This window comes from Struthio camelus, chromosome 10 (assembly GCF_040807025.1).
Source record: "Struthio camelus isolate bStrCam1 chromosome 10, bStrCam1.hap1, whole genome shotgun sequence".
Lineage (NCBI taxonomy): Eukaryota > Metazoa > Chordata > Aves > Struthioniformes > Struthionidae > Struthio > Struthio camelus.
Window position 1 is genome coordinate 22,183,046 of NC_090951.1, and position 17,065 is coordinate 22,200,110.

General features: G+C 59.3%; 3 protein-coding genes across 3 annotated transcripts in view; 1 reads left to right on the forward strand and 2 right to left on the reverse strand.

Moving 5' to 3' along the window:
• Positions 1-972: 972 nt before the first annotated feature.
• Positions 973-6,636, reverse strand: LOC138068402 (uncharacterized). The gene is made up of 4 exons (XM_068955748.1): positions 2,558-6,636; positions 2,036-2,267; positions 1,679-1,802; positions 973-1,506 (listed from the first exon to the last, which is right to left on the reverse strand). The coding sequence occupies exons 1-4, from the start codon at positions 2,594-2,596 to the stop codon at positions 1,236-1,238; spliced, it is 666 nt and encodes a 221-aa protein (XP_068811849.1). The 5' UTR covers positions 2,597-6,636; the 3' UTR covers positions 973-1,235.
• A 3,274-nt stretch (positions 6,637-9,910) lies between these two features.
• On the reverse strand, positions 9,911-15,922 carry TMEM170A (transmembrane protein 170A). Its single transcript, XM_068955288.1, has 3 exons — positions 15,752-15,922; positions 15,418-15,588; positions 9,911-14,166 (listed from the first exon to the last, which is right to left on the reverse strand). The coding sequence occupies exons 1-3, from the start codon at positions 15,882-15,884 to the stop codon at positions 14,036-14,038; spliced, it is 435 nt and encodes a 144-aa protein (XP_068811389.1). The 5' UTR covers positions 15,885-15,922; the 3' UTR covers positions 9,911-14,035.
• A 433-nt stretch (positions 15,923-16,355) lies between these two features.
• The window catches only part of CFDP1 (craniofacial development protein 1), a 73,985-nt gene continuing 73,275 nt past the window's right edge, over positions 16,356-17,065 (forward strand). Inside the window, exons 1-2 of the mRNA XM_068955296.1 lie at positions 16,356-16,473; positions 16,548-16,662. Coding sequence (XP_068811397.1) covers positions 16,419-16,473; positions 16,548-16,662 — 170 coding nt within the window. The 5' untranslated portion in view covers positions 16,356-16,418. The remainder of the gene's footprint in view (positions 16,474-16,547; positions 16,663-17,065) is intronic.

Below are 17,065 nucleotides of genomic sequence, written 5' to 3' on the forward strand. Positions count from 1 at the left end.
GCCCAACGCCCTGCTCCAGCGTCACCGAGCTCGGCCGAAGGGTGATGCCGACCCCCGTGCTGCCTGGGGGTCCCTGCCTGCCCCGGGGCAGTGCAAGGATGGCCTCGCTGCACCTCCCTCCCCGGGCTTTGGATTGCAGCGGTTCTGCTTTGGGCTGGACCTGCTCCATTTTCCAGAAAGCGGGAGCAGAAGATGCCCAAAGGCTGGAAGCTGCCAGGGGCTGCAGGGGCGTTGCTGGGGGGCGATGGGATGCAGCTGGGGCTGGGGAGCAGCAGCCCCGGGGGCTGCCTGTGCAGCTGCAGCCGTCACCCTGATTGCCGCTGGCAGGAGGCAGCTGGGGGCCCCCGGCGGGCGCAGCTGGGCCCGCGAGGTAGGAGCCGGGGAGCTGCACTGCCTTCGTTTTGCAAAGCGAGGCTGAACCGCAGCGGCAGAGCGGAGCAGCCGCACTGGGCGCTCGGGAGCCGGCTCTGCCTCCTTCTGCGGTTGGGTGCTCGTTTCACACGGGACGTGGAGCCCCCGCTGCCAGGAGCGACCCCCCCCCCCATCTGTGTGGTGAGTTTGTTGAGCCTTGGGCAGAGTGAGGTTTGGAAGCGCTGGGGGGGGGGGGGGGGGGGGGGAAGCGAGCCAGTGGCGGCGTCAGGGGTGAAGGAGCCTCCCGCACGTCTGCGCTGGGGTCGCCCTCAGCAGGACGCAGCCCCCGGCCCTGCGCAGCCCCTGTTCCCAGCCCCGCGGCAGAAAGCCGCCCCCTCCGGGGGGGGTTGCTTTCCCCCTTAAAGTCTCTTAAAGGCTGCCAACCCTCCCTTTAAGGCAGAAGGGGGTGGCGGGGGCCTGACCCTGCACTCGCTGCCCTCAGGGAGTTGTGTGGGGATTAAAAAAAGCCCCCCAGCATATCTGCCCTCACCCCCGGCACTTAGGTACTTGTGCGTGCTGCTCTGCCAAGGGCCCGGGGGCCGCAGCTGAGCCGAGCAGCGGATGCTGCGCACAGAAAATGACTCCTGTTGCCACCCTGGGGTTGGCGCAGACAGCGCGGCTCGGCGGCTGCTCGGTTTGGGAGCTGGGGGACGGCCGCCAGGGCTGGCCTCGGCGGGGAAGGCCGGGTCCTTCTGCCCAGCATGCTGCTCCCGACCGACGCGGCTGAGCTCAAACCACGTCTCCTCCTCCTGCCCTGGCCAGCGCTTCAGGCGGAAACAGCCCTTTGCTGTCGGGGGGGGCTTGGGCGTTGAACCGCAGCAGCATCACAGTCTCCAGCACCTATATAAGCTCCCGCATCCCAGGAGAGGCTCTGTGTGCTGCTTTACCCCCTCCGCGGGCACGGGCACGCAGCGCCTGCTGCACGCGCCGCCCCGGCGCACCCAGGAAAGCTCCTCGCCACGGCACAGGCGCTGGAGAAGACGCTCCTCTGACCTGGCCGCTAGGAGCTTGCGTCCCCACGGTGAAAGCCCAGTTGGCTCCAGCTCTGCCTCATCCCGCTCACTTCCTACAAACGCTTCCACGGTGCAGCACAGGCTGCAAGGAAAATATAACACGCAGCTGCATTTCTCCAGGCCCCGAGCGCCCCTCCGGTGCCCACAGCCCGGGCACTATGCCACAGGCACCACCGGGGCGCTTGGGCACACCAGGGGCCAAAGAGCGGAAGGCGTCTGCCAGCTCTTTGCTCTTGCTCACAGCGCTGCCTTACCAGGGCACTGCTCTCCTGCGAAAAGGCGATTCGAGGGGCACCAGCTCCTCCCAGCAACCCTCCCCATCAAGAACTGCAGGGAAGCCAGAGCAATACGAATATCCCGGCCTCAGCTGCCGACAGCCTGCGAAGCAGAAAGGTGACAAGCTGAGAGGGAGAGGCAGGGCAGCCTTCCTCTCCTCGCCTGGCCCGCACACAAGCGGCGGCTGCCGTGGGCTCCGAGCCTGCTCGCAACCTGCCCTGGCCGGCGGAGGCAGCCCCGGCACCGCCGGCCGCTGCAGGGCGCCTCCCCGCGCTGCCCCGACAGAAGCGGCCCAGGCCATCAGCTCTGGGCACGCTGCCTGCGCCTTCGCTCACCGCTTTCGCTGCCCTCCAGCGCTGGCGCTGCACGGAAAGCAGCATCCTGCCGGACGCTCCAGCCGGCGCTGAGCATCTCTCTGGGCTCGGCTGGGAGGCACCGTGCCAAACAGGGCAGGACGGAGGGCTCCGGGGGGCACGGCCGAGGTGGCTGGAGCCAGGGCAGATGCTTGCGGCCACCTGCCGTCCTCAGCAACGTGGCGATGACCTCTGAGCTCCTGGGGCTGCTGGCCTGAAAGCGAGGGGAGAGGGCTCAGCTGGGAAATGACCAAGACTTTTCCTCCTGCCTGCAAATACAGAGCCCTGAAACCCCCCCATTAACCCTCTGATCTACCTGAACAATTTGGGAAACACTGAGGGGGGCTAGAGGCATCACTCGGCCCCCGTGTTGTTGCAAAGTAGAAGCAGCAGACCCCAGGGGCAAACAGAAAGGCATTCAGGGGTCTCTGGGAAGGATGAAAATCCTCCGCAGCCGCTCCTCCATGGGGACAGGCCCCCCGCAGCCCCAGGAAAGCTCCTCACCAGGGCACAGGCGCTGGAGGAGACGCTCCTCTGCCCCATCCCCTACGAGCTCGCACCCCCAGGCCGAAAGTGCAGGCCGCCGCACGGCTCGGCGTCTCACTCCCTGCAAACACTTCCACACTGCAGGGCGTGCTACAAGGAAAAGAAAACACACGGTGCCACAGGGAGCCACACAAAAGGGTAGGAGAAGGCTGCAGAGGCACGTTTGGGGACAAAAGCAGAAGTGGAGGTGACCCGTGCAAGGGGACATCGTTGGGGACATGGCTGGAGACGTATTTTTGGAAGGAGGTGCTCCATGCCAGAGGACATGGGCCCCTGCGGGCACCGCACCGGGGCAGGGACACTGCGAAGGGAGCGTGGCCTGTGCAGGACCCACCGGGGGGGCCAGGAGCTGCTGGGGAGCTGGAGCCCAGGAGGTGCGAGCAGAGGCCGAGGGTGTGGGGCTGCTCAGCCGGGAGAAGAGAAGGTGCAGGGGGATCAGACCACTGCCTGCATGTGCCCAAGGGCAGGGTGGTGAGAGGACCAAGCCCTCGGGCCTGCGGCGGGCTGCGCCAGCCAGCACCAGGCCTCTCCCCACCACGCGCGCGCCGCACTCAGCTCCCACGGCCGGCTCCCTGCGATGCACAGAGCGACCCCGCGCTCCTTGCTCGCCTCATCCCGAGGGCCTGCGACCATGGGCAAAGCCACTGCATCTTCTTCGGACAGTGATGGGCCGAGCAGCACCCCGTTCCTCTCATCCCGAATGGGCTCCAGCCAAGGGGAGACCTGCAGGCTCGACTCCAGCGGGTGCTGCCGGGGCAGAGGTGGGCGCTGCACGTTGCCGGCTGCGTCCCTGGGAGGGCCTCTGGCCCTGCTGCTGGGTGAGCTGGGGGGGCTGAGGAAGCTCAATTTGACCCAGATGGTGTGGACGGAGGGATCGCTCTCGAGGTGGCTCCGTTTTAACCTGCTTTTTCCAGCGTCGCCCTCCCTTTCTTTATCCTCGCTGCAGCTGCCTTGCTCATCCTGCGGCGCTGCCAGGGCTCTCAGCCCTGCTGCCACCTCCCGCTCCGTCTTCAAAGCCTGGTGTCATGGGCCCTGCCCTGCCAGCGCTGGGCCCTTGTGCCCCAGCCCACCACTGCCGCCCGGGGGAGCTGCCGTGCTGGCCGTTTTGGCAGCCCCCTTGCCCCCGCGAGCGTGGGGATCAGGTCCTTGCTGAGCCGCAGGGGCAGTGCTTTTGGCACGCTCAGTGGTCCACTCATGTGCTGTCCTTGCCGGTGGTGGTGGACTGCCCATGTGTGCCACCAGCCCCTGTGGCATGGCTGCACCGAGCTTCTCCACAGCTTCCTCCACATCTGCCTGTGCTGGCCGCCAGTTGGGGCTTGGGCTGACACCCTCAGCATGGCTCGAGCCCCTGCACCATGTCCTCCTGAGCCGCGGCAGGTGCTGCGGGGCTGTGCGGGGCCGGCCCCTGGCTCTCAGCCCTCGCTGCCATGCTCATGTCCCCCAGGATGCTGGGAGCGATGCCGGCCAACTCCGGTGGGGAAGGCGACATGACCTCCTCTTGGGCCACTTCACTGTGCTGCGTGGCCACGGTGTCTTCTCCAAAGTCCCCAAGCAGCACAGGGAGGGCTGTGAGCTCGGCAGCCTCCTCTGAAAGGTCTCCAGCCGTTGCCTGCAACTGCAGGGCAACAGCTGGGGCACATGATGCTGTTTCTCCCTGTGACACCTCTGGGAGGAACCCTTGCGGTCCAGGAAGCTGCAGGTCTCCACTTTGGGATGCTGAGGAGTCACTTAGCACCGAGCCATGGCCGTGTACCACCAGGTCCAAGGATTGTACCTGGGTGTGGGCACCTCTCATAGCTGGGAGCAGCCTTCTCCTTCGCGCATGGGCTGCTTCTAGGACGCCTTTGGCAATAGCAACCCCCACCTGGGGCTGTGATGGCCTTAGCAGCATCGGGCAGGTTGGTCAGGGCTCGTCCTACTGCTTGTGCACTGGCCTCCCCTCGCATCGCCCTACTGCTTGTGCACTGGCCTCCCCTCGCATCACCCCTTCAGCAGTGCTGTGGGTGTGCGGAGAGCCGCAAGCTGATCAGGGGAAGCACTGTCCTGCTACTGAGGCGATTCAACAGCCCTTGTGTTCCCAGCATGGATGCGGCAGAGCCAGGCCTGGATGCAGGAACGGAGGGGATCTGCTCTTGCATTGCCCTGGTGAGGGGGTGAGCATCCCACCTGGGGAGCTGAAGGGGAGGCCAAGAAAGGTTGAATGGCTCCTGTTCTTCTGCCTCCTGAGGCCAGAGCCATCCCAGCTCTTGCCTGAGCCCCAAGTCATCCCAGCACCTCTAGGAGAGGGAAGTTCTCCCTGGAGACAGCTTCTGGGAACTCCTTTGCAGGCCTTTGTCGCACCTCGGACACTGAAGAGCCAGAGGATGCTTGCAGGGGGGCAGCTTGGTTGGGCTTGCAGATGCACGTGCTTTCCCTGTCCATGCCCTCAGGGACACCTGCACCTGTGCTGGTGCCTTGGTGGGCAGAGGCAGCAAGCACGGCCCCAGAGGTGTCCCTTCTGCTGCCAAGCTGCTGCAGGGCTGAGCCTCCCCATGCTCCAGCTGGGCCCTCTGCAACAGAAGCCCCTGAGAAATGGCAAGTTATGGTGCTCCTCCCCCCCGTGCCCCATCCTTCCCAGCTGGCCAGCCTCCTGCAGCCCCCACAAAGAAAGGCACACGCAGCCCCATGGACGTGCTGGCTCAGGCCCAGCACGGGAGGCCCAAGGCCCACAGGACACCTCTGAAGACACCCTCTTGGCAGTCCTGGGCAGAGTCCTGGCCCTCAGAGTTGTTCCGAGATGCTGGGGAGCCCCGTGGGTGCAACCACCGTGGCACAAAGGGAAGGAGGAACCGCAGCACAGCCTGCCCAGGGGCGCTGATCCTGGCCCCATAAGGAGGCTGGAGTAGCTAGTGAAATCCAAGCAGTATGAGTCTCTCGGAGGGTGCTGCCTGGCACGATCAAGTGCAGCACATCCCTCGTCCAGCCCCCTCGCTGCAGGGCCTTGCGCCTTGGCCACGGCCTGTCATAGGGGCTGCGAGGCAGCTTGTGCAAGGAAGGGAGCTGAGCGAAACCCCAGCCTTGCTCGCACATGGCCGGCATCGAGGAGGCCAGGAGGGCTGTTGGTGCCAGGGAGGCACCAGCCTTGCTGCAGGCGCCCTTTCGAAGCTCCAGAGCCCTGCAGCTCCTGGTAACGCAAGCAACAGCACTGCTGGTGCTAGACAGAAAATCGTCACCACTGCTATACATCACCTTCAAAATCTGCTGGTGCTTTTCCCACGTTTGTAGACCAATTGCCAGGGCTTTCGTAACTGGGTCCGTTTCCTCTCCCATGGCCATAGTCTGACCCATTACATCTTGTTTGCTTAATTGCCCTCCTCTAGACACTCTTGTTAACGATTTCTAAGGCCATGCAATTCAACACCCCTGCACCCAGTCCAGCGGCTCCCCAGGTGCTGGAAAGCTCTCTAACTGCTGCTTCTCCAGTGGGGCTTAAGCCACTGAGCATATCAGGGTGGTTTCCATTGCAATCTTACTAACAGTCACCTTGTCCCATCGCATCTGAGGGGAAAACTCACGTGCTTCAGCGGTACACACTGCAAATCTTTCGGGAAATCTTTGGGCAACTATTACTGGTGTCGCCTTAGTGGCAGCGGGAACCAGGGAAACTGCAAAGTGCGTGCTGCCCACGCGAGCCACGAGCTCGACAGTCCACCGGCTCCCAGAAGGAGGCCGGGTGGCTCCCCTGCCTGCGGGCATCGCCCGCCCTTGCTGGGATTCGCTGACACTTTTACGTGGGTGCAGCTGTGTAAGACGCCAGACTGCACAGCCCCTTCCAGGGGAGCGGGATCCTGCTGGGGGCTGGTGTCTCCTCCTAGAACGTGAGCATTAGCGTCTCCGACCCGGCCCGCGTTCCTGCAGAGGAACTACCAACGCTTACACACAACGTCAGCTTGGGCGGGTGCTCAGGTGGATGCCTTGCTTTTTCCTGCCCCGCTAGTGGCTTTTAGATGCCCTATTTAGATCAGTTTAAAAGGCAGCTTTGGCTGAGGCCCATCAGGAACGCTTCTCCACCCCCCCCACCCCCCCCCCAGCACCTTCCCTCCCACACAGGCTCCAGGCAGGGGCGCCAGTGGAAACCGGCTCCAACCGGCCTTGCGGCACGAAGGGGGACGGCTGCTGCGTCCCATCAAAGGAAAGGGCTCCGAGCCTGAGCGCTGGTTGGTTGGAAGCTTCTCGAAGCTGCCAGGAGCCCATAAAAGGCCTCGTCCCCCAGGGCAGGTGGCGACCTGGGTGGTGAGGCTGCGGGTGGCTGTTGCTGCCATGCGCTCTCTGTTCTAAGCGCTGCAGAAATGAAGCTGCTGTTCTGACCCAACATAAAGGGGACCGAGGAGTCCTTCGGCAGGCTCGCGCAGCCTCCCCTAACTTTCTTCCCCAAGGAGTGTCCCTACTACCCCATGTGAGTTGCTGTTCAAGCAACCCTTCCCATCTTGCTTCTACCTCATTCTCCTCAGGTGGATGGGGTAGGTGGAAAGCCCACCTAACTCCACGCCTGAGACACCAGCCTTGGACTAACTTATTTTGAAAACGTGACCTGCCTGTGCCTCTTGTGCTAATTTGGACATTTGTAGCTCTTGGGGCAGTTGCGCAGGAGCAATGGTAGGACCATGTTTGAAGGCCTGTGGTCAGCGAGGGAATGTACCCTAGAGTCCCTGCCAGGTGTCCTGGCAAAAGGCACCCAAACTATCACCGGCCTCAGTGCAAGGTACTCAGAGCCCCCAGGGCTGGCCCAAAAGGGGCAGGGGGGCCCCCAGGCTGCACACAACGGCACCCAGAGGCCCCTCAGCTTCACCAAAAGGCACACAAGGTAGCCATGGCCCACACTGAAAGGCGCACAGAGGACACAGGACGCATCAGAAGGCACGCAGAGATCCCGGGCCCACAGCAAGAGCTGACGTAACACCAAAAGGCACTCCTGGGCCTTCGGCCACCCCAAAAGGCACCCTCGGAGGCCTCTCAGCCTCACCCAAAGGAACCTGGAGGCCCTTGGCCTGCACTGAGCAGTACTCATAGGCACTGCTGTGGCCCAGAAAGGCACCCGGAGGCACCTGGGCTCCCACAAAAAGGTGCTCTGAGACCTCGCGCCTGCTACGAGAGGCACAAGGAGCCCCCAGGGCTGCACTGAAAGACCTTCCGGTGGCTCTGGCCCCCACCGAAAGGCACGCGCGTGCCCCTGGGCCGCACCGAAAGGCGCTCGGAGGGTCTCTGAGCCCACAAAGAAAGGCACACGCAGGCCCCTACCCCCCCTCGAAAGGCACCCAAACTATCCCTGGCCTCACCGAAGGGCACACGGAAGCCCTGGGCTCACCCCAAAACCCACGCAGAGGCCCCAGGCCCACACCGAAAGGCAAGCGGAGGCCACAGCCCATACGAAATGGTAGTCAGAGGCTGCAGGTCCGCACCGAAAGGCAAGCGCAGGCCACTGGCCCGCAGCACCCATCACGGGCAGGCCCCTGGCATGCACCGAAAGGCACGCGGAGGCCCCCGGGCTTTAGCAAAGCGCTCACAGAGGCCCCTGGGCCACAACAAATGGCTCGTGCACAGCTGACGGGGCTGGCAGCCCTCCCAGGGGCACCCATCCTGGCCTTGTGTCAAGGCTGGAGCTGGGAGAGTGGGGAAGGGGAACGCACATGATCACGGTACTGGCTCCCGCCCGGCTGGGCTCCCGCCTCTGAGCGGCCCCACGGGAGCTGGGTTCAGCCTGGCTGCCTGGGGAGAGGTGCTGTCCCCTGGGGGGTTGGTTTGGGACAAGCCCTGCTGGGGGGGGTGCTGGGCCATGGCAGTGCCCCAGCCATCTCTGCCCGCTCCCTGCCCCAGCACAGCTCTGCTCCACGGCACCGAGCGCTCACCCTCGCGCGATGCCAGGCTGCTCCTGAAGACGGGATCTCCCCAGCTGGGCCTGGGGCCCCAGCACCCACCCCAGGCTGGGTGCACCCGCGTTGGGAGGCAGCCGCGGGGCTGCGTGTGGGGCAGGTGCCCTCGGCCCTGCTCAGGGTGCCCTGTCCCCCCGCTGTGCTGCAGACGATGGGCAGTGGGAGGCCGGCTGCGGGGCCCTGGGCGAGTTCCTGTGCTACGACTTCAGCTGCAGGCCCTGCAGCGAGGCCGCCCAGGAGAGGCAGCGACGCCTGAAGGCAGCAGCGTGGCAAAGGCCCTGGGCCTCCAGCGGGCCACAAGCGCCCTCCTCAGCGGGCTCTGGCCTCTGGAGGGGACGCAGCGAGCAGAGGAGACTGATTCCTCAGTGTGGGGGGCTGCCCCAGAGGGGCCTGGGGGCCCCGGGACCCCTCACTCCAGCCACAGCCCCCTCTGACCTCAGGCTTTACAGCCAGGGCGATGAGCATGCAGGGCCAACGCACACCCTGCCAAAGAGAGCCGTCAGCCCCAAGGCCAGCTCCCCCACCGCCCCGGGCTCGCGCACGGCTGACGGGGCTGGCAACCTCCCCGGGGGAGCCGATCCTGGCCCCGTGTCGAGGCTGGAGCTGGGACGGGATTGCAAGAGCAGACAGCAGATGCACACGAGCCAGAAGTGCACAGAGACCCGTCTGGGAAGCCTCCACATCATGGTGCAGCGATCACACGAGGTGTCCGTCCGCAGCCGGGTGGCCCCTGCAGCCCCCGCACCGCTGCGCTCCACCGCGGCCCCCAGGTACTTCCACACAGCGGAGGCCCTGTTCCTGCCGGAGGAGGCCCGGGAGGCCCTGGAGCTCCACATCCGGGCAAAGAGGCTGCAGCACCAGTGGAGCTTGTCCGGGGAGTCGCTGGCAGCACACGTGCCCCAGGCACCGCTCTCAGCCCCCCAACAGCACGGCGTGGAGACCCGCCTCCAGCTCGCCCCTCAGCCTCCGCCCTGCCTTGCCCAGGCCACCCGGCAGCACGTGGAGCCGCGGCCTGAGCCCTTCCCTCCAGAGAAGAACCACATCAGTGGGCAGGAAGAAAAGAAGCACCGGGGGTCGGACAGCCACGGCAGGATGGGCCACCTAAGCGACGCTAGGGAAGCGGTCATCTACATAGGCCAGCAGCTCTCCCTGAGCCCCAGTGCCGTGAGGCGAGCCATCCTCCAGGTCCTGGGGTTATATCGTCTGAGCAAAGGCTCATTCGATTAAACACAAAGCCCCAGCCAGCATCAGGGGAGCAAGGACAGGCGGAAGAAGCCGCAGGACCCAAGCCAGCAGGAAGGAGCACGCTGAACCGGCTGCAACTCCAGCCATCGCAGGAGAGCGATTCGGCTGCTGTCCCCGAGGCAAGACCCACCAAGACGGGTCAAGGAAAGAAACTCCGTTCACCTTAATCATTGCAGAATTTACTGAGAATCACCACCAAGATTAGACGTGTCAGTAGAAAAATAAAATTTACACCGCTTTCTATCCCACAGAGATTTGTTCATGACTGCTGCAGCAGTCAGTTAAATACAAAGTCAGGGTGGTCTAAAGCAGATCAGCGCACAGTAGGTCCACACCCAGAAAGCAGGACTGCGAATCTCAGCTCGAGCAGCGACATTTCTCCAGTGCGGAAGGCTTTTCTTTGACTGACGCTCCTGCCTGGGCCCTCTGGACAGGGCTTCACAGCAGCACCCGCTCTGGGACACAGAGGCACGTACATTTTTGCAATCTCTATACAGCTTTTGACAAGTTGGCACCACAGCGCAGCAAGAAACGTGTGCTTCCCCCAGACAATCCCAGCACGTTTTCCCAGGCCAGAGCAACAGCATTAACCTCTCTAAACACACAACGTTTCTTCACCTACTGCTCTGGCCTGCTCTAGCCTAAGCTGCTGCCTGGAGTTGAGCTGAGAACGAAACCTGCGGAGGCACCAAGGCCTTTGCAAACATGCAGCGTGCTCCAGAGAAAGAACTGGACGAGGCTGGCTGTACCTCACCGAGTTGAGGGGCTCCTTCCCTGAAAGACTCCTCAAAGGAGCTCTGCCTGGTTTTCTGCACAGCGCGAGGGCCAGCCTTCCTGAGTCCTTCCTTGTGAGCAAAGCCTACTGAAACCAACTGCCAAACTCACGCAATTCCTCTGCTTGCCTCACCTGGGAGAAAGGAAGGCCCAAGGGAGTGGCCAAAGCAATTGGAGACGAGGGGAGAAAACTGCCTGAGCGCTGGTCTGGTGTATCAATGCAAAACTACTCTTGCTCTAATTTTGTCCTTTGAGTTTGGATTTGCTTTTCCTGGAGAGAGGGCAGTAGAGAAGGCATGTAGGAGAGCGGGGCCTGCACAGCTTCCTGCTGTGCTCTAGGATCACTGAGGTGATACAGAGAACTCATCCCCCTAATACTCATTAAGCATCTACTTTTTCACCTTTTATACAAGAATTCCCTGAAAATTTCAGTGCACCTAGGCTCAGATAGGCCCCCTGAGATACAACCACCCAACACCCAAATTGTGGCCAAGCTTCAAACTCTTCAAAATGAAACAGACTCCCCTGAAAAGAGATTGTGAGAGACTGCAATAGACCAAAACCAGGCTGTTTTCAGGCAGCCCAGCCCTGAGTGGTGGGTGTCATAAAGTGATTTTTTTTTCATTTGTTCTGAGCTCTTAACAGCAAGGATTTGTGCCATGCAGGTCTCAGCCCTGTTACTGCAGAGGAATCCTCTACTGAGTGGCAATGAAAAGGCTTTTGCAGCCCCCAAGCCAAGACTCATTGCTGCCATGCCGTCTCTGTGACCCCCAAAGGACCTCCAGCAGCGAGGGTCGCAGGTCCCTGCCAAAACTCACACATTCAGGGTAAGCTGCTTCAGCATGGGAACCTGTCCAGCGACAAATCCTCTCCAGCCTCAGTGCTCCCTCTGCACTGTCCTCTCCCACACCTGCGCAGTCTTTACACTGTAACACACAGCACATTGGCAAAGTGCTTTCCCAGTGGCAATCGACTTAATCTTTGCTACACACTGAGGTCACGAACAAAGGAAACACAAGAAGGTGCCCAAGACACTAGTTTCTCGCATCATCTCAAACACAAGACCAAACCTGCCCAGTCCACGTCTCATAAAAGACTTTTTAATCCAGCCAGCAGAATACAGGATAGTTCACATGAATTAAGCCAGGCACTCTGGACATGAGCTGTGTTTGCAGTGATTTGAAATAAAAAGTCGGGAAGGGGAAAGAATTCTCGACAGATCAAAACCCCTACATTCCCGCTTTTTCACTTGGGGCAGAACTGAAGAGGGAAGGAGAGACCCAGCCTGACATCGCTCCTTCTCCCACTTTCTCCAAGGGGACTGAAGGGTAAGAAGGCCAGCTCTCTATAAGCAGCTCAGCATACAGGGCACTCAGAAGATCCAGTGTTTACTATACCTTATATAGTATGCAGGGTTAAAGCAGCATTTGTGTGCAGTTTGAACCTTACCCACCTAAGGAGAAGGATTCACATTAAAGTATTTCCTAAATTGCACAGCTTTATTCCTTGGATTATCACGGGCTATAATTTAAACTAATTTCAGGAAATAGCTCCTGAAGAACAACTTTCTCCACCAGCTGTCAACAGACAATTCAAGATGAGTCTTATCACTTCAAGAGAATTTCTTTCTCAAGATAAATACATCACCCTTTTAGGGTTGTTTCAGCACTGAGGACATCAAGTTCATGGAAGGTAAGTGGCCTTAGAAAATGGAGCAAGTTCAAAAGGCAAGCTGGTTTGGAAACCAAACAAGTTCAGTAAAAACATAGATGGGAAGTGTGTCCTTGGAAGCAGCTGTTCTGCTATGGACACAGCTTGCGCTTTCCTTCAGCAACCCAAGTGACTGTCAGCTGAAAATAGACAAACAAGGACCACGCTCAGGAGCACAGCAAAACCATGGGGATGGCTACACTGCCCAGCAAAATCCTTGAGATTCAACCTCAGCTTCCCCAAGGGCCCCCCAAAAACAAGCCCCCAGAAAACACACAGCTACCTGAGAGCCCTGACCGCATAGTGTGCCTCCAAGCAAGAGGGGAGAATTCAGAATTAGTTAAAAGTCACTTAAAACAAAAATAATTAAAACACTTCACTAGTAGAGACCTTATTGCCTGCTGGTAGAGTCTGTTTTGGGGATATGTTCATACGGCTCATCACTGAAATACAGCAATCACCCAGGCACTTCCTGGGACTCTAGCAGGCAGACAATCCCCTGTAGGCCAAATATTTATAATGCAGCATGCGCATTGCCTCTGCACCCGAAAAACCATGAGTCACGATAACCCAGCACCAGCCGTGCAGGATCTAAGCAAACAGTCACTGATGCAGCATGCTGTATTTTAAATATGCCAGCCATTGACATTTACAAAATCAGTGAAGATCTCCAATTACACAACACCAATGTGAATATTTTCAGCAATTAAAAAGACAACTAAGAAATCCAAAAATACACGTCTTATTCAAAGCCTGAGAAGGAATAGGACACACCCACCCACCCCCCGGGATTTCTATGGTATAGCCCTTGTTCAGCTGTGCTTTGCCTCTCTTAAAAAAAGTGCACAGTGTCTGAAGAGTTTCAGTGTAATAGAAGTTTACAAAAATAGTGATCCTTTTTAAATGGATTATTTCCCTTGCCTTAGCATTCACATCCACAGCTCTCAGGCACAAATTTTCATTTTCATCTATCTAAAATGATTTTTCCTTCTGCTGTTCCCCAACCTAACTATAACCAAGATCTGGCATAAGAAAGATGGGGCCAGAAAAAAACAAATTAAGTTTCTCATTAAAAAAAAATTCACATTAAAAAAGTTTCAGATTCACTGCAAACAAAGCAGCAAGAGGTTGAAGCATTGACTGAGCTCCGAAGACACCATGTCATTCTGTAGTAATGTTTCTACCCCGAAACAGCCTGTGTCACATTTTAGTTTCACTCTGTTACTATCACAATTCATCACCTGTGAAAGGTACATAAGCCTCCTCCAGAAGCCCTTTTCTCATCCTCCAGAAAAATAAAATCTCACTTGGCACTTAGTGTTACCAAAATGTAACAAAATCAACAATTTGTACCTTAACTTCAACCAAATCTAAAGCAGACTGCAGACCCATCTAATGGCATATTCCAGTTGGAAAGCATTCAGTGCTTGCAGCATTGCCTGTAAATACTTGCTTTTAGCAGCACAGCTTCAGCAGTGCTATAAGAGAACTAATCCAGGCATTATGGCTGGTACATAAGCAACGTAAGTTAAAGAAACCACATTCCCCAACGTATGTTTGTGGCACACAACCCTTCACATTAGAATCTGCAAAGGATAGCTTGTCTGTCACAGTTAAGGACTCTGCTACCATATCGGAGGCAGGAACGTGCCTGCACGCATCCTTCAACCAATGGAGAAAGCACACATCAAGGTACACCTCGAGGTGTGCTTCCTCATTATTTGCTTCACAGAGGCCGAGCGTCTGGCACATGCTTTGCTCTTCCTTTGATCTTTGATCACTAGCATCTGAAGAAAAGCTAGAGAGTGGCTAAAATCCGTAGAAAGGAAACTACCACCACACAGAATGTCTGACCCACTCCTAAAATGAGGGCTTCAAAAGGAATCATTTTTTTCCCAGCAGCTCTGTAAACTCCAGCAATAGCAGCACCTGTGTAGAGGGGGAAAAACAGAAATATTAATGTGTGACAGTCAATATGAGATACACACTCTTACAGAGGAAGGAACTGGGAATTCACACTGCTTCATTACTCTAACTTATTATTTAGGTTAACTGGGTTCCTGAATCGCCAAGAAAGTCAAGCACCATGTTTATACTTAACTCAAAGGTAAATAACAGAAAGTAGCAACTGAGATGTACTGCCCAAACCAACAATTATTAGCAAGCTGCTTAAGCTCAACATTTTAAGCCCACTAAATAAGAAAGTTATTTACTTGGAAAAAGTTATCCTGGTTAACTAGGTATTGAGATGAGCAACTTCTTCACTTAACACTGTGATAGCAAAGGCTGCTTAGTGAGAGAAGTCAGTGCGCAAGGTAAGACTATAAGCGGTCGATATCCAAGACTGCCTTTTACACACACACATAGTTGTTAACACCTAAGGAACAGTTTCATTTCTCAGCCTTCCTAGCAAGTGCATTGTCAAAACTGTACCACGAAGGTGGAGGTAATGGCATTTTATCCTGTAGGAGAATAAGAAGTCCCCTTCACCAGACAGATACTGTATCTAGAGCCCATTCAATGAGGGGATGTGCAAGACACTGTTTATAGTGCCAGAAGTCACGGGGAAGGCACTCACTCTACTACAGAAGGGCTGAGAGTCAAGGAATGATTATCTGGAGGGAACAGGGGTGCTATGTGGGAGAGGGATCTGAAACCCTGCGTACAAACTGGGAGAGCGGCAGATATGCCGAACAGGAAGGACCTGTCACAGCCCCCGGCCACAAAGAACCGTGTGCTGGTGGCAACACAAAGGTTTATTGGTAAACTGCTGGCATAGCCCTGCTGAGGCCTCAATAAGGTGCACAAGACTGGGCCTTCTTTGGACACATTCTCATCCTTGTCATGCAATACTCTGTGCCATGATCTTCACAGCCCAAAAGCTGGGAACACCATCCAGTTCCAGTCATAGACACCAAACCTGTAAGTGTTTTTTCTCTGAGTGCTCTGAACCCTGAAAGTCCCCTTGGCAGTCTGGCTCTGCATTTGACAGGCATGCTTAGTACCCTGACAGAGGGTTCAGTAGGTGAAATTGTCTTAATTCAACTCTTTCGACGTGGGGTGAGTGCAAAAAGCTAACTGAAACACCGATCTCCTCTCTACGCAGGGCAAGGAGACCCTGAAGGCAACCCCTGCTCGCCACACGGCCGCCTGACTGGCGCTTCCGGGCGCCGAGCGTACTTGTGAGGATCCCGGCTGTGATGGGTCCCACGATGCCCATCAGCAGGAGGCTCACGGACATGAACCTGCCGTACTTGTGATGCCGGAGCGTGAAGAGCGCCAGCAGCGCGGCGGGGATGTGGAAGGACAGCGAGGACACCAGCGCCCACAGGAACACGCCGTACCACATCTCTGCGGGGCAAGGAGAGAAGGCGAGTGAGGCCCCGCGGCCCGCTCCTGCCAGGCGCCGGGAGGCCCCGGTGAGCGCCGGCCGAGAGCGGCCCCGGGCCTGGCGCGGCGCGGCGAGGGGAGGCCGCCGCCGCCACGGCGAGGCCGCGGTGCGGCCCGGCGGTACCTGGGAAGGTGGAGAGGGGGCTGGAGTAGGTGGTGGTGCCGTTGCCCACGCGGGGCACCAGCCGGAGGCTGAGGATCTGCTGCAGGAGCCCCCCGCCGCCGCCGCCGCCGCCGCCCGGCTCGCCGCCCTCCATCCTGTCACCATGGAGCGCCGCCGCCGGCCCCGCCGGCCCCGCCCTCCTTCCGGCCTCGCAGCCAATAGCGCCCGCCGTTCTGTGACGGGCGGCGCTGCCCGCCAACCGCCGACCGCCAAGGCCCGCCCCCCCACTCGGGCAGAGCCGTCGCCACCCGCCGTCCCCCGCGCCCGCCGGCGAGGCCCTGAGGAGGGAAGGCGAGATTCGCCGGGCGCCCGAGGGAACGCAGGCGTCCGGGCACCGCTCCGCGCTGCCGTGGGAGCACCGGGAGCGGCGAGGAGCCCGCAAAACACGCCAGGCCCCCTGCCGGAAGTGCCCGTCGGCGCGCGGGTCGGCGCCACGGGCTGGGCCCTTTAAAGGCGCTCTAGCCCGCTGCTTCCTCCCTTTCTCGCTGCTCCCCGCGCTCGGCGGCGCCTGGCGGGCGCGCCGCCCCTGCCCGTCCCGGCAGGGGGCGCCCGAGGCCGCGGCCGCCCGGCAGCAGCGGCGGCAGGCGACGCTCTAGGCGGCGCCGGCAGCGGCAGCGGGGCCGGCAGCATGTCGGCGTCCGAGGAGTACTCGTCGGGGGAGGACGAGGACTACGTGCCCTCGGGTGAGCGGGGCCGCCGGCGGGGCGGGCGGGCGGCGGGGCCGGCGCGGCGCGGCGCTCACCGGCTGTGCTTGCAGGTGCGGAGTACAGCGAGGACGACGCGAGCGAGCTGGTGGCGGAGGAGGAGGCGGCGGCGGCGGCGAGCCCGCGGCCGGCCCGCGGCAGGAGGAGCCCCCGCCGCGCCGCCGGCAGGTACGGCCCGGCCCGGCCCGGCCCTCCCCTCCCGGCGGGGGGTCTGCGATGGAGCCGGCCCCTTGGGCTCCGCATCGCTGCCGAGTCCCGAATTAAAAGAAAAAAAAAAAGCCACACTTTTTAAAAAAATAAATACAAGCGTATATGTGTGTATGTATATATTTCGACCTGTTCTCATTTCCTGCCGTGTGCGGCGTTGGGGAGCTGATCCGGCAGCTGTAGGAACAGGCTTGGTTCTCTCTTTTTTTTTTTTTTTTTTTTTTCCTCCTTCCAATTCATGACTTAAAGTTGAGGTTTAAGAGGCAGCGATCCTCAGGACAGTGGCAGGAAAGATACTGTGCGTCTCAGCCCTCACCAGTTGTTAACTGGGTTTTTTAAGTATAAAAGGCTCTTTTGAGAGAAA

Bases quoted from the DNA above. Each gene is read 5' to 3' on its own strand.
- LOC138068402 (XM_068955748.1), bottom strand. From the start codon at position 2,596: ATGGGGCAGAGGAGCGTCTCCTCCAGCGCCTGTGCCCTG. The intron at 2,268-2,557 runs GTGAGGAGCTTT...CCTCGCTTTCAG, and splicing joins CCTCCAGCGCCTGTGCCCTG to GCCAGCAGCCCCAGGAGCTC. The intron at 1,803-2,035 runs GTGAGCGAAGGC...TCTGCTTCGCAG, and splicing joins GCTGGAGGGCAGCGAAAGCG to GCTGTCGGCAGCTGAGGCCG.
- TMEM170A (XM_068955288.1), bottom strand. From the start codon at position 15,884: ATGGAGGGCGGCGAGCCGGGCGGCGGCGGCGGCGGCGGCGGGGGGCTC. The intron at 15,589-15,751 runs GTACCGCCGGGC...CTTGCCCCGCAG, and splicing joins CCCCCTCTCCACCTTCCCAG to AGATGTGGTACGGCGTGTTC. The intron at 14,167-15,417 runs GTACGCTCGGCG...CCCTCTACACAG, and splicing joins CACAGCCGGGATCCTCACAA to GTGCTGCTATTGCTGGAGTT.